The following is a 16,507-nucleotide window of genomic DNA, read 5'->3' on the forward strand; positions in this document are numbered from 1 at the left end:
CACATTTCTTTAACAAAATTCAACTGAATGTCGGAATGTTGAGCTTCATTTTACTATGTAGCGGCAAAGGTCTGGGAACATTTCTCCATACCCTAATTTCCATACCTGGAAAATACTAAAATCAAATTCCATACTGCGTAGGAACCCTGTACTAAATCACCCTTCGTTGAAGAAAGAGTGGAAATGTAAAAGACAGAGGCGCTGGGTTAAATCTGAGCAGAGTCTCGTTCCAGAAGGGAAAAGGTTTGGTACCCAAGTATGACGACACCACTATTTTATTTCCTAATTCAGTGATTAGGAGAAACTCTGCATGTTTAATGTATCCATATTCACCGTACATTACAATAAATAACTGGTACAAATTATAAAAACAGAGGGTTCAGGTGTAAATCTCTCTCTCACACACGCACACACCTTTCCGTGTCCTGATTGGCTGCACGCTGGTGATCCACTTGATTAGTTTCTCTTCCTCTCAGGAAGCATCAGAGATCAGTTTCTGCTCAATAGCGCCACTTCTCCTGCTGGACAAAAACTGCACTGCGTTCACAGCTGTCAGATTTCATTGAAACGTTACAGAAAGGAGAAAAAAACAAACAAAAAAGAAACCTCTTACAGTCTCGAGTGAGATTCTGGATCACATGAGTCCACGTTAAAGTTTTTTTTTGTACATGTACTGACTCGGTAGCGAAGTGAACGAAGACAAGAACAGTCTGCATTTCGTTTCCTTTTTTATTGTGAAGGTTTTAAAAACAAGCGGTAAAAAAACAAACAAACCAAAAAAAAAAAAAAACCCAAGCGTTCAATATACACCTCTATATAACATCAGAGCTTCATGAACCTGGGAGGAGAACGGGAGGGGCGGAGTAGATGTCAGACATGTCCATTCATTCATTCATTTTCTCTCTCTCACACACACACACACCTCCAAATGAGTGGGTCAGGGAGAGACACTAGGAATGTTCCAAACTCAACCGATTTCCATTTTTAAAATAAAATTAAAAAGTCTAAAAAACAAACAAATGATTTTTACACCAGTTTTAGATGCAATAACACCTTAATTGGGGAAGAAAGTGACAGAAAGAGGAAGAATAAAGGAGAAAAAAAAAAAGACATTAAGTGCGAGTCCATGTAAGGGAGGTGGGTTAGCTGGCAATGATTCAAAAGCATCCCTTTCGTTTCCCTGGCGACGGATTTTAATCACATTTAGAGGATGAAGGAAAAGAAGAAAATATTAAAAAAAAAAAAAATTATCAGCTACGCTTGGTTTAGTCCATCAGTGGGGAGAGAAATTACAAGAAGAGAGAAACGGATCATTTACAAGGTCGCGTGTTTGTTCGTGTCCATTTGTCAGTTGCAGGAGGACGCGCGACAACGGGGGGAGGAGGAGGAGGAGGAGGGGGGAAAGCAAACGGGGCAGAAGTCCATGTGGGTGTGGAAGTTTACTGCGCCTGAAGAAAAAAAAAAAAACAGAAGGGGAGGAGATTAACAACATTTCACACCCTGCAAGAACACGGAGCGCTGTCGTTACCATGGGGTAATGAGTCTATTGCTGGTTGCCATGGTTACACTACCAGTTCAGAGTCGACAGCAACAGCTGCACAGTTTAATTATGTAATTTCGCAACACACTTGAGTTTTATGCAAATGAGGTGTGCGCGCGCGCTTGTGTACCTGTTGGCCCTGCTGCGTGGCTGCAGGCTGTCCGGGGTTCTGTGCGTTTTGGCCGTAATAAGCTGCTTGTTGTCTGTAGTACTCGGCCCAGGCAGCGCTGTAGTCAGGCTGTCCTGCTGCTCCTGTCGCTGCTGGAGCGCCACCTGCTGCTGGAGCAGCGCCACCACCTGCCTGAGCTACACACACACACACTTACTTTACTACTACCTTCATTAGGAAAATAGGACAACCCGTCAGGTGGGTTATAAGAAAAACCCATCAGATGTTTGACCCTGGCATGACCTTGACTGTGTTTGGATCAACTCCAAAATCTAAATCCATTTATCTACTCGAGCGGCAGCTACAATTATCGACAACTTTCGAGATTTACCAATAAAAAAAATCAATTTACAAAAGGTGAGTTACAGTTATTATTGGTTAATCAATCAACCAGAAGACCCGCCCTTCCCTCGCCCTTTGATCTTGTCGTCTGATGGGACAGCTTGTTATCGGAGATAGAATTTTTTTTTTTTCAGCATGATCAGTAATTTTTCGGAAAACCCGGACGTCGTCATCGCAGGTAAGCATGGTGGAAAGATCATGGACGTGTTTTTACTGATCAAATTCACCGATATTTCATGATCTCCTCGTCGAAACCGACTTTGTTTCTGACTCTTTCATTCGACAGTCGGCATTTTGTATCTAAACGCGCTAGGCTTGGCACGGTTATGGGAAAAAAACCGAACCGTACGATACGCCTGTTGCGGTGCAATACGCGTATAAACCGCGGTACCCCTATTTAAGACGTTCGCCAAAAAAAAAAAGCCGAATGCCCGTATGAAACCATGTGGTTCTCTTTCGCGCGAACAGGGGTGATAGCGTTCCGGCGCCGCGCCGGATTTCCGGCGTACCGCGGCGCCGGGGAAAAAAAACAAAAAAACAAAAACCTAGTTCGCCCATTATCCTGTGTCATTCTGAGATGCGCAGATAGACAGTAAAGGGAATTCGGAATTCCCTTTACTGTCTATCTGCGCATCTCAGAATGACAGGATAATGGGCGAACTAGATTTTTTTTTCCGGCGCCGCGGTACGCCGGAAATCCGGCGCGGCGCCGGAACGCTATCACCCCTGTTCGCGAAAGAATTGAAGTGACAGCGGAGTGTGGATGGCAAGTGCAAAAATGGCAGGTGGGAGTGGAGAAGGCAGGTCGTCGTACATAGAGGATGCCCCCGCGGCATTCAAACCAGGTGTGTGGGAACATTTTGGTTTTCCCATTACATGCGATGACGCCGGCAAAAAAAATCAATTGACAAAAACGTCACAATATGCAAGCTTTGTAAAGTACGAATGCCGTACACTCGTGGGAATACTTTAACACACACATCTGTTCAAAAGTAAGCTTTAAGAACTCATTTTTATTTCTTCCAATTATGAAAACTCTGTATGTGACAAAAGACACCTGGTTCCTCTAGATGCCACAACATGGCAGCAAACACTCCTGACGCTTTGTATAAATACTGTAGTAAATAAAAAAGCTGTTGAAATCATCCATGTCTTCCCTCTTGCTGTTTCAAAATACTACCTGGCTTTTCATCAGAGATTGTTCATAAAATGTGCTTATGTCAACTCAAACTCAGTTTGTGCATGATTATTTCATTGTAACTATAATTTTAACCTCTCTTAAATGCTGTATCCTAAACTATGTTTACTTAAGGTAAATAGTAGGCTATATGCCCAAATACAGAGTACTTAAGATTTAAAAAAAAAAAAAAAAAAAACCGCAATACGTACCGAACCGCAGACCTCAAACCGCACCGAACCGCGACTTTTGTGAACCGTGCCACCCCTAAAACGCGCATTTGAGAAGTCGCGTGTCGTGAGGTGTCGATAATAGTGATCACTTTCCACTACCGGCGCCCACCATTATCGACACCCTGTGGAATTAAGGGACATTTACAACTGTTATGAATCGATCTTTGTGTCACATTGTTGAAGCAGATGAAGAAGTCGTCGTCGTCTTCTTTTGGCTGCTCCCGATTAGGGGTCGCCACAGCGGATCTTTCGTCTCCATTGCTCCCTGTCTTCCGCATCCTTCTCTACCACACCTGCCACTTTCACGTCCTCTCTCACCACATCCATGTATCCCCTCTTTGGCCTTCCTCGTTTTCGTTTGTCTGGCAGCTCCATCCTCAACATTCTCCTTCCCACATGCTCTGCATCTCTTCTCAGGATGTGCCCATCAATAAAGCTCCTTCCCTTCCATCTTTCACACTCTCTCCTAACACGCCTCCCTTTCTCCTTCTCCGTTTTGGCACAACAGTAGCATACTTTCCACCGGCACCCTGTTGACCAACAGTACCGGAGGCGGCCGTTGTTAACCCGGCCCCGACCGATCCAGTATGGTATTTCTCTTTTCATTCCGCATGTTAGATTTGGCACAGTTTTACACCGGATGCCCTTCCTGACGCAACCCTCTCCATTTATCCGGGCTTGGGACCGGCGCCAAGAGTACGCTTATGCACCCCCTGTGGCTGGATTGTTGAAGTAGATGAAGTACTTTTTTTTTTTTTAAAGTGCTGTGATTTATAATAAATTATATTTCTGATTCATAACAGAATGGAATTTTTTTTTTTTTTAGAGTATTTGGAATCCGACTGCAATAAATAGCATTGGAGCAGAATTAAATTTCTAGCATATAAAAAATTACATGCTTGAAATATTCAGATTTTTCTATTCCATTTAGAATTTTTTTTTTTTGCAGTTTGTTGTAAATAAATAAATCGACCACATATTACAATATCAGTAGACATTTTATATTTTGGTTCGAGGAATGAGATGCGACCTTTGACCCGGATGTTCATGTGGTTAGTGTCCATTCCCTGTGACGTTTATTGGTAAACGACAAAACTAGAAATGAATACAAACAACGAATGATTAACAAAACGTGATCTACGGAAATATTTAGAAAGTGGAACAAAAAGATTTTCTGACTCAGGTTAAATATCAGTTCATTTGTTTACAAACATTATAATTACTTCCTCAATTACATAAACACTAGGGCTGTAACGATACACCCAACTCACGATTCGATTCGCGATTTTTGACCCACGATTCGATATGCCCACGATTTTTTTTTTAATGTTTTTTTAAAGTAGTAAATTTGACTTATTAACATTTACTTACTTACATTAACTATTTAATAACAAATAATTCAGACCACTGCAGAGAATGAGTAATATGTATGCAAAAATGAACAAATGTATATCCAAAGACTGTTTTATTTCTCAAAATAATACTGTTGAGCCGGAAGCTCTGTTTTTTTCGGTTCTGAAAAAGTCATTTTTCCAAATCGTATAAATCCGTTAAGATTTTTTTTTGGGGGGTGTGGCTCTCTCACTGTCTCACTCTCATAGGGCCAATGATTTTCTGTGATCGCGGAAAACAGATGGAAATTACGGAATTTTTATGGTGAAACGTTGCTCGCGTGTCAAAATGTAACTGCCGCAGAAGGCTTCCGCCCAAGCAGACATGCCTTCAGTGTTGCCAGATATTGCTAACATTTTCCACCCCAAAATATGTTCAAAACCAGCCAAAAAGCACCTAAACCTGCCCAATCTGGCAACACTGCATGCCTTTCCGGTCAAGTGATTGTGATTGGCTTGTGGCACACCTAGCCAGCCAATGAGCTGCTTGTTTACAGATTCGCTCCCCGCGTCGCAACCAGAATGGCGACCGCTTAAAAGAAAATGAATGCTCTGCCAGTGGCGAGTGTGGACGTTGCGTGACTCGCAGAAGATTGTCGCAGGTCGGCGAAAAAACGACTTACTAATAGATATAAAAAAATAAAAGTAATTTAAGTAAGTTTAAAATGTAATTTAAATAAAAAGTAAAGTATTCATAAATTGAAGTTTGGAAGCGCCTCTGTTTTTGGGCTGAGAAGTTTGAAAGGGTGTACCGCGATTCTGCCTTCTTGTATCGCGATACGGATCGTGGCTCGGCGTATCGCGATTTCGATACGCATATCGTTACAGCCCTAATAAACACCGACATTTATATAAAAGATCTTTTGTACTAAATACAAGTCTATGTAAAACAAATTTTAAATAAAATTGTTAGCTTAATACCACACACCATTTTTAATCAATCATCTGGATGTCGATAATTGTGGAATGGTGTCACGTGATCCGATACGATAAGTAATCGGGAATCAATTTTTTTGTTTCCCCCCAGTGGAGGTTTGAGTAATTATTCATTCACAATTTACGTATTGTAGAGGGGCAATTCCATGTAAATGTCAACCTCACCATGCAAAAATAAAGCAACATGTAATACATCAAAACCACTCCCAGAGATATCACCTAGGCCTGTATTTTACAGATGTGAATAAGTTGAACCAATTTGTAACCAACCTAATATGTCACTGTCAGTCTTTCTTTCTTATAATGTAAAACCCAAGCTAAAATCAACTTTGATCATGTACAATTCTATATTATTGCCACAAGCCACAGAAATGTATGCTAAAATCCACAAAACAGCAAAACAATAGCCATCCTAAATATTATTTAAGAACTTTGATAGTTTTAGCTGATATTTAGAGAGTTTTTCAAAGGGTTATGGTGGTTAAATTGCTGATTTTCTAAACATATGCCATGTCTATTTCAGACGCGTCACATCCATAACGGAATTATGTCACATCCATAACGCTGATTTTTTTCTTCCTAGATTCTGCTTGAAATAGAAAATATTTTAAACAAAGGCTTTTTTTATTTTCAGCTAAGACTCCTTTATTAAATGCATGCCTGCATTTGGATATTATGTTTGCAATTTCACAGAGTTTGATGAATATGTGTAGTCACCCTGGAAATGGGGTATTTTTTCCGTCACATCCATAACGCATGTCTTTTTTGGCATTTTCTAGAGTTCTAAATGTACTATGGGAATTCTTTTTTTCCCATGACTTCTCCAATATGAGAGGTCTTAAAAATATACAACAAATTTTAAAATACTGGAAAGGAATAAAAATTAACTAGGTCAGTTGTTGCCATTTTGAGTCCAAATGTCACATCCATAACGCTGGAATTGCTCAGAGATGAAAGTGGAGCAAAGGGAAAAAACCTGAAATTGGGGGTGGGGGGGGGAGACGTCCCCCGAAAATATTTTAACAACATAACACGCAAAACGCTGCATTCTAGTACTTTTCACTAAAGCAAGTTATAACTTTTAAGCCTTTTTCTTTCATGTACATTAATGATTAACATGTCAAAAATATCAAATGTAATTCCCCGAGTTAACGAGTAATTTTCAGGAGTGCATTTAGAAAACGCGGTGGTTTTCCTGCTGCACAGTTCATTACTTTGAAAAAAATCAGGCAGCTGAAGGTAAACTCAGCAAAATCCCAAAACAGTTCTGTTAAAAAGTAAAGGCCTGTTAGAGTTTCTAAAGCTTTCAGGTTTCAATGTTGGGGACATTGAGCCTCGTTTAGCAATCTTTTAGTCGAGTTGTACGTTTGCAGAAGCTAAAGTGAACTAAACATTTCCAATTCAGATTTATGCGAGTTGAAGCCGATTGTTTACATTAGTTCGTATTGTCTGTAAATTTAAACACCAATGAATACCAAACTTCTCATGTAAATCAGGGGCGTAAGGGGTGTGTGTGTGTGTGTGTGTGTGTGTGTGTGTGTGTGTGTGTCTGTCTCACACACTGACTGGCAGCCTGAGTGCAGTATGTAACAAAAATAAATTCCCATTGCTAGTTTTAGGCAGCTTAGAAACCGGCTCTTCCATTATTGCTGTTTCTTCCACGCTTTCTTGATGTTGTGTTCTAGAAACGGCACTAAAACTCAGCTTCGAAACCACAGAATAATATATAATACATTGCTCACCTCTCTTCACGTTGAAAGAAGGAGGAAAGTTTTGCTTGTTTTGACATGGCGAATTATTAACACAAGAGGAAATACTCGTAATTCGCAACTAAAAAGCCTGCAGCTACACTGGCAGCTTGAACACGCTTTCTAGTGCGATTGTGTTGCGCTTGCGCAGAACGGTGTCAGTCCTGCGCGCCTTGGCACGTGCACCTGAAGGCGCGCCGAACGAGCTCCGGCACGCGCGCCGTTAACAAAGAACACCTGTCTTTAATCAGTGAACTATGTTTGGGCTATTTAAGGACCGCGCCCATGCACGGACGACGCTTAGTATTACGCCGCGTCTAGGAACGTGAAAAATCCGAAAAATAAATTTCTCCATTCGGAAAACCGGAGATTTTCAAGAGTTTTGTCAAATATCTGGATTTCCGGGTCATTAGCAGAAAAAATCTGGCGGAAAATCTAAAAACCCGCAATTCCGGAACACTTTCATGACTAGTATTGAAAGTCTTTTCTACTTTTGCAACGGCCAAAAGATCGTTAAGGGTGTCGATAATTGTAGCCGCCGCTCTACTTACAATGATAAATCCTACAAGCATTCATTTCAACCACTCATCCCTGAGACATCGTGCTGCCAAGAACAAGAATCTCACACAAGTCTTGAGTGTTGGAGGCATAAAAATCTTCATTAACCAAACATCAGAAATGACCACCTTTAGCGTTACGATAATGATTTGGATCAACATATTGATTAGAAAAAAAAAAAGATCGAAGAACTATGGAACACAATCACAAACTGAGCATCAGTGAAAGACAGACAGCTGGTAAAATACTTTTAAACTGTGAATAAGTGACCCTTTAACAAATCGCTCTCATCATTCACTAATTAACAGGCCTGAGATTCTGAACAGACTTGGTCACGTGTCAATCACATGTCCCGTCTAATACACAGTCGCTGCTTTATGAACACGGTCACTTATTAAAGCTGCAGTTCGGTAGAATTTCCATAAATGTACTCGGTGTTAAATGTTTGCGTTTTCAGTTTGACACCAACGTATAAAAAAAAGCGTTACTGAGTCAAATGCAGGTTTTTAGTTTTGTTTGAGAGGCGCAGCACACTTGATGCTAAACATCTCCGACTTAGCTTCATTAATCCGCTAGCTCCAGGTTGACTGACATTTCAGCGGTTTTTCTTCCCCCTTTTTAAACGCATATCTATATGAAGAGACGCGTGTTCTCACACACACGAGGGTTCAAGGACGCTGCGCAGGAGTACGACTGCACGTGTGTGTGTGTTCTTGCTCTCACCCATTTTCTTGTAGTACTCCTCCCAGGCCTTGGTGTAGTCGGGCTGTCCTGTGTTCTGGGCCGCTTGGTTCTGGTCAGTGGGGGCGGGAGCAGCGGGCTGTGCGCTGGGTGCCTGGCCGGGCATGGCGCCTCCAGCAGGCTGCTGGTAATACTGCGCATAATACGCTGCCCAGGCGGCACTGTGATCCGCCGCAGCTTTACCTAACACACACACACACATATCAAAACCTGAACCCGTGTGAAACCCGATGTGAAAGATTCTTAGATAGTAACACTAATGGGACAAACACTAAGCTGCACCACAGTCAGTAGGAGGAACAGAGATGCTGATTTACAGGGGGAGGAAAAAAACAAAATGCTTAAAACATCTGCTACATTCTTCTTTCTCTCCAAAGCAGACAGAGTTTAAAAGTCTACCCAGAAATCATGGTTAAACTAAAAATGGAGGTGAAACGAGACTCACTGGGGTCATGAGGAGCAGGCGGCTGCCACTGCTGGTAGGCATTTCCCCACCCCTGAGGGGGGTACTGATGGGCACCTGGAGGGCCGCCACTACACACACATTACAGGAAGTTGTTTGAGTCAGCATACACAACACAATAAAGAAGTGCTTTTAAGTGTGTAAGGAGATGTACTGACTGAGGTGGGGCTCCTGGAGGTCCGGGCTGATACGGGTTCGGGTTGTAGGGACCCATTGGGCCAGCTGGACCAGGACCACCAGGCCCTCCAGGACCTCCGGGACCACCAGGCCCGGGACCTACAGGACACAGAGGACCCTACGCAGAGAGAGAGAGATGAATGAGCACAGAGCAGGTTTATGATCTGGTTATTTCAGTGAATACTCGCAGTGTGGAGGTCTGAGGAAAAGACAAGACCAGGTTCTGCTCCTGATCTTCTACCTCGATCTTGTCCTCGATGAGCTGCTTGGCATGATCGATCTGCTGCGGATTCCCCCGGATGGTGAACAGTTTGAAGTTGGGGTCTCCGTTGGGCGGCGGCTGGCGCGAGATCTCCACGAACGCGCCCGTCTGCTGGTTGATCGACTTCACGTTCTCACCTCCTCGGCCAATCACCAGGCCGCATTTGTGGGCGGGGATAGAGAAGGTCATCTCGCCACCTGGGGGACCCCAGTTACCTGGGGCACGCCCCCTACCACGCCCACCTGGAGGCATACCTGTCCCAGGAGGACCAGGGGGTCCCTGAGAGAGAGAGAGAGAGAGAGAGAGAGAGAGAGAGAGAGAGAGAGAGAGAGAGATTTAGCTACCATGAATTAGTAAGATCCAAACAGGTACTCAGTATCAACATCATTCTAAATGTTTAAATTATTTTTAAAAAGATACTGTGCTGAAGTTTTGAAATTAATTTTAAAACTGTACCCCGTTATGAGAACTTATTTCATGTATGTTGTATTATTCATTTTAAAAAGGAGCTTTTTATTTACCACAGAATTTTATTGGCTTGAAATTTTTTTTAAATAAAAGTTGTTACATAACGTTTACGGAACAAAAATGTTCAGCTTTTTTTTTAAAAATTAAAAATCAGACACAAATATCACGACTTGTATCCATCGTGTATCTCCTCACCGCTCCACCCTCCTCTCGGACGCGGATGCTCTGTAGGAGCTCGTTGATGATGCCGGCTGCGTGCTCACAGCGATCAGGGGGCCCCATGATGTGAGCGACCTTATCAGGGCCACTACCATCATCTACAACACACACACACACACACACACCATCATCCTCATGATGCACAACACAAATACTGATAAACCCCACCCCACCCAAGAGAAAAAGAAGAACCGAGAGGAAGAGAGCTCCTCACCTGGTTTGAACTGTATCCTGACTCCTGCATCGTTCTGAATCTTTTTGATCATCTCGCCGTTTCGGCCGATCACAACGCCCACCGAGTGACGCGGCACAGGCACCTGACCAATCACACAGCAGCGTTATCAGCACGCTCGAGTTATGAATGAATGAATGAATGAGGAGAAACCCTGCTTCATGATGATCCTTACACCAAAACAGGACAGACTTTTAGCACAGTCATGTTTTTATGAAAGATCAATATGAAAGGGGAGGATTTTACATTTTTTCATGTTTAAAGCAGATACGCAGAGCCATGGCCTCACTTTTTGTTTATAAATGCCTTGAGACCTCAAGAATGGCACAGGAATAGTTTTAAGCGTTAATAATAAATCTAATATAGTCATTATGATTAAAGTGATTTATATAGGTAGCGATCTGAGTGAATGACCTTGATGTCCGTAACGTCACAGCAGGAAGTCGATCGGTCTCATCGCCATTTCCGCGATACTAAAACACAGAGCTGACTGCAACTCCGATCCTCCATTTTGAGCTAATTTATCGCCATGCCACGTAGATGTGTTGCTGGCCGGTGCAGCAACACAACAGAAGGTGGATTTACGTTGCATTCATGGCCCAAGAATGTTCAAACTGCAAAGATTTGGACGCGTTTTGCGAGAAGTTCATGGGCACATTGGGCGGCTACGAAGCGGTCTCTCCTCTGCTCTGCACATTTTACTGAAGACTCGTATGAGACCTCTGATCTGTTGAGGAGCGTTGGCTATAAGTCCGTATTGAAAGAGGGTGCAGTACCAACAATTAAAGAAAACTACAAGAAAAGGAAATCCCGGAGTGAGCCGAGGGTTGTTGGTAAAACCCGGGACTGGACATATCGCTCGGGTGGTGACCTCCCCGCAGTAGTTGCTAAAACCGGTGACATTCTGTCCCGCCCCGGGTTTTAGTAACTGCCTGAGCCGAGCAGTAATGGCGGAGTACTCAGTATGGAGAATGAGTGGAGCAGCCGTCTGATTTCTAAACTGGATATCGCTGCCATCTCGCCCTTACGTGGAAGAAGTGAATGAACAGAGAACTGAAAGTCAGATTGTTTCAAAAACAATCGGCCTTCAAGAAGCGAGAACACCGACGGGTAAAAGCCGACTCTCATTTGGATTTAAAATAAAAAACAAACAAACAAACAAACAAACAAAAAAAACGACACGTTGTTTACCTGCATTTAGATTAATCCATGTAACTTGTATTGTGTGTTTAAGTTAGCGGTATAAGATTATTTAATTTGCTTCAGAATGTGATTGTCTCAGTTCATCTGATTATTTAATGAGCCTTTTACGTTTTATCAGTGAAAATGCATGCATGTACATGTTGCATAAGTTATAACACCCATCCTGTTTTAATGAGAGTCAACCCACAATCAGTGAAGTCAAATCAGTCTTAGTTGAGCAAGTCGGTAACGCTATTTCTTACTTTCATCATAAATTTTTATTTATCAGGGATGTGAGTGACAAATTTTAAAAAAAGAGGAAAATTTTTAGGCTCAACAGACGACCCCGAAGTTGTCGTGGGGAGGGTATGGGAGGGTGCGCCCTCCCATTGGTGGGGGTCTGGGGGGTCTCCCCCACGAAAATTTTTGTAAAAAGGACTTAAAATGGTGACATTTTAAGCACATAAAATGTAAAATTTCTAAATTAGCACATTTCAGTTTAAAAAATGTTTTGGTCAAATTTCATGGTGCTTTAGTGATACATGTTTCAGAACTTTACAAAAAAATTTTGAAAATGAGAAAAAAGTGTCATGTTTCAGGTTTGGGGTGCCGTGTCTGGCCTTAAGTCTGAAAAATGTTACCATCGATACCAAACTACCACCACTACAAATGTCATGTTAGGCCATATGAAAATAATTTCTTGTTTCTCATCACTATTTTTCCTCAAAATGGGTAGGACAGGCTTATTTTATTTTTATTTTATTTTGTTTTATTTTTCTGCTATGTGGGGGATAAAACACGAAAAATTGGAATGGTTGGAGCAGACTCTGGTTTCAGAGGCATGACACTAAATTACCAGTGTAAAAAAAAGTTTATGGTGGGTCAATTTTTTTTGGTTCGGGCTGTAATGATTATGAGGAACAAGAATATAATTTTATGTGGCCTTACATAACTAGCAATACAATTTAAACCCTGCCACCAGTTCATAGTACATGTACTTACTCTCTTCAATCAGACCTAACACCTGAAAAATTAATGGCTAAATAAAATTCCACACTTTCTGTGAAGTTTATACTTGCAATATAATTTCAGATTAAACCTAATCATTGTTCAAATGTATCTGTAAATATTAAATGTGCTAGTGATAAATTAGATTGGAATTATCACATTATTTTCAGAGAACTAAACATTTCATTCAAAAAGTAACAGTGAAGGTAATGTTTTTAATATGTAGGATAAAACATTATTATTATTATTATTATTATTAATGCCTACCTGGCAATGCATAGTTAGTCTTCTGAATCTCAACTCGACTCCTGTGTTTTTCGCTTTTCACGTGTCCACTGAGAGTCACAAATCCACGCCGTCCGTAGTTCAGTTCACAGCAACACAATTTGCAACGTGCGATTCCTTTCTTGTTGAGTTTTTCAAAAACCAAACTAAAAACACTTCCATCGGGAGCTCTGCGCTCTAACCAGTCCCAACGCCACTTATTTTCAATGCCAGAATCTATTTTCGTGACATCGGACTTCACAGACAACGCCGCCATTTTCATTCATACTCGTAGCAGTGCATGTACAATAGCGACTCCTCTCCACACAGCGATAATGATCAGATCGCTGTAAGGAGCTTTCGTCACTTCCGCTTAGTAAAATCCGGAAAAGTTTCGCGCCAGACTTTACCGAATAAATAAATAAATAAATAAATAAATAAATAAATATTTTTTTTTTAAAATTTTAGAAAACACGGAAAACGATTTTTTACGCAGAAAGGCAATTTGAAAAACGCGGATTTCCGCGGAAACGCGGAGATTTCACATCCGTGATTTATATGACTTTGGTCTATAGCTGTCAAAGGCCTCGGCCTTAAAACCGGTTCCCGCTGTGAAGTCAAGCGCTCAGGGCTGGCTGGCTCAGCGGGGCAGCTCCAATGCCAACTTTAACTCTCATTATACACACACACACACACACACACACACACTAGTGCATCTCAAAAAATTAGAATATTGTGAAAACGTTCAATATTTTCCATCAGTTATTTAAGAAAGTGAAAATGTTATATATTATAGACTCATTACACAAGCTAAAATGTTTCAAGCATTTTTCTATTTTAATCAGTATGGCATACAGTACAAAAACATAAAAAAAACCATCTCAAAATATTAGAATATTTCATTTCGAGTAAAACAGTATGAACACAGTGTATCTCTCGGTCTAGTTCAGTACACACAACCACAATCATGGGGAAGACTGCTGACTTGACTGTTGTCCAGAAGATGATCGCTGATGCCCTCCACAAGGAGGGTAAGCCACAAAAGGTCATTGCTGAAAAGGGTGGCTGGAAAAGGTGCACAAGCAACAGGGATGGCCGCAGTCTTGAGAGGATTGTCAAGAAAAGTTGATTCAAGAACTTGGGAGAGCTTCACAAGGAGTGGACTGAGGCTGGTGTCAGTGTATCAAGACCCATCACGAACAGACGTCTTCAAGAAAGGGGATACAACTTTCACATTCCTAATATCAAGCTACTCCTGAGCCAGAGACAATGTCAGAAGTGTCTTATCTGGGCTAAGGAGAGAAAGAAATGGACTGTTGCTCAGTGGTCCAAAGTCCTCTTTTCAGATGAAAGTACATTTCGCATTTAATTTGGAAATCACGGTTCTAGAGTCTGGAGGAAGAGTGGAGAGGCACAGAATCCACAGTGTTTGAAGCCCAGTGTGAAGTTTCCACAGTCTGTGATGATTTGGGGTGCCATGTCATCTGCTGGTGTTGGTCCACTGTATTTTATCAAGTCCAAAGTCAACACGGCCATCTACCAGGAGATTTTAGAGCGCATCATGCTCCCATCTGCTGACGAGCTTTTTGGAGATGCTGATTTCCTTTTCCAGCAGGACTTAGCACCTACCCACAGTGCCAAAACTACTACCAAATGGTTTGCTGACCATGATATTACTGTGTTTGATTGGCCAGCCAACTTGCCTGACCTGAACCCCATAGAGAATCTATGGGGTATTGTCAAGAGGAAGATGAGAAACACCCGACCCAAAAATACAGATACGCTGAAGGCCACTATCAAAGCAACCTGGGCTTCAATAACACCTCAGCAGTGCCACAGACTGATCACCTCCATGCCACACCGCATTGATACAGTAATTCATGGTAAAGGAGCCCCAACCAAGTATTGAGTGTATAAATGAATATACTTTTCAGAAGTCGGACATTTCTGTATTGTAAATCCTTTTTTTGATTGATCTTAGGGAATATTCTAATAATTTGAGATACTGGATTTCTGATTTTCATGAGCTATAAGCCATAATCATCAAAATTAAAACAAAAAAGGCTTTAAATATTTCACTTTACATGTAAAGAATATAGAAAAGTTTACCTTTTTGAATTAAATTATGAAAAAAAAGGAACTTTTTCATGGTATTCTAATTTTTTGAGATGCACTAGTGTGTGTGTATATATATATATATATATATATATATATATATATATATATATATATATATTTATTAATTAGTGCTGTCAAAAATGTCGTGTTAATGCGTTAACTTGACTCAATTTTAACGGCGATAATTTTATCGCGAGATTAACGCTCTGTGACATGATGCCACGCCCCGCACAGCCAGAGTCCTCTGCCCTCCCCCGAAGAGCCACGGTGCTTGGCTTAAGTTTCGTTTTCCCATCGGCGGCTCCAGCCCCACTTTGCAGTGGCTGTGACAAGACGTGTTATGCTCTGCAATTTAAAAAAACAAACAAAAAAAAAAAAAAACATTGGTACAACCAGTGTTCGAACTGTGTCCCTTATTTTCCCTTGGGGGGGGGTGCTTGCGCTTGTCTCAGAGCGCGGGTCTCCATCGCGCGCTCACTTCGGATATGCAAATGCTTCCCGTTACACACGATTGCTATGTCAATAAACATCATTTTGCCAATATTTTAGAGACCCCCCAACATTTCCCAAATCATGTTTTCAAGGAATCTCATGCTGTTTCAGGGGATCTCGGATCCCCCGTGTACCCCCGTAGTTCGAACGGTGAGCAAGCCCATTCACTTTTTTATGCTGATAAGAGAATTACATGGTTTTTCATGTGACAAAAATGTGCGATTAATCGCGAGTTAACTATGACAGTCGCGACATTAATCGCGATTAAATATTTTTAATCGCTTGACAGCACTAATATTATATATATTTTTTTAATTCCCATTTATGCAGCATACAAGAGTCAAGGATGGAGATACTATCCACTCAAATTTATTTAAAAATAAAAGGTTCTGTGTATCTGCTTTAAGTGCAAACTGACTGAAAGCAGCTGATTGTAAAATTTAAATCCCACTGTAAAGATTAAAATCTCTGTCTTTTCAGATATAAATGATTTAATTTATAGACAAAATTGAAGAGGGTTTTTTTAAAGCAACACTTCATTAATAAATCTATATCATGATGTATAGTGTGTATCATAAAATTTGTTTTACTCACACACACCTCTATTCCTCCTCCTCCTCCTCCTCCCCCCATACGCGAGCCGTATTCATTCCGGTCTCCGAACTGATCCCGCTCACGGAGGATCTCCTGCACCATCTCCCTTGCTTGCTGAAAAAAAAAAAAAAAAAAACACAAATTAAGGTCTAGTTACTCTTCCTGGTTCTGTACAAATTCTAAAATTTGTTCC

At 41.3% G+C, this 16,507-nt stretch overlaps 1 protein-coding gene across 2 annotated transcripts in view; it reads right to left on the reverse strand.

Annotated features, from left to right (window-relative positions):
* Window positions 1-273: 273 nt before the first annotated feature.
* khsrp (KH-type splicing regulatory protein) overlaps window positions 274-16,507 on the reverse strand; it is a 37,857-nt gene continuing 21,623 nt past the window's right edge. The window contains exons 10-18 of one of the 2 annotated variants that reach the window (XM_060899160.1): window positions 16,321-16,428; window positions 10,639-10,741; window positions 10,401-10,522; window positions 9,717-10,016; window positions 9,457-9,593; window positions 9,281-9,369; window positions 8,818-9,018; window positions 1,671-1,846; window positions 274-1,448 (exon numbers count right to left, since the gene is read on the reverse strand). In XM_060899160.1, coding sequence (XP_060755143.1) covers window positions 1,440-1,448; window positions 1,671-1,846; window positions 8,818-9,018; window positions 9,281-9,369; window positions 9,457-9,593; window positions 9,717-10,016; window positions 10,401-10,522; window positions 10,639-10,741; window positions 16,321-16,428 — 1,245 coding nt within the window. In that variant the 3' untranslated portion in view covers window positions 274-1,439. Of the gene's footprint in view, window positions 1,449-1,670; window positions 1,847-8,817; window positions 9,019-9,280; window positions 9,370-9,456; window positions 9,594-9,716; window positions 10,017-10,400; window positions 10,523-10,638; window positions 10,742-16,314; window positions 16,429-16,507 lie in introns of both variants that reach the window. The other variant, XM_060899159.1, reaches the window with a different exon arrangement.

This window comes from Neoarius graeffei, chromosome 18 (assembly GCF_027579695.1).
Source record: "Neoarius graeffei isolate fNeoGra1 chromosome 18, fNeoGra1.pri, whole genome shotgun sequence".
NCBI classification, from domain to species: domain Eukaryota; kingdom Metazoa; phylum Chordata; class Actinopteri; order Siluriformes; family Ariidae; genus Neoarius; species Neoarius graeffei.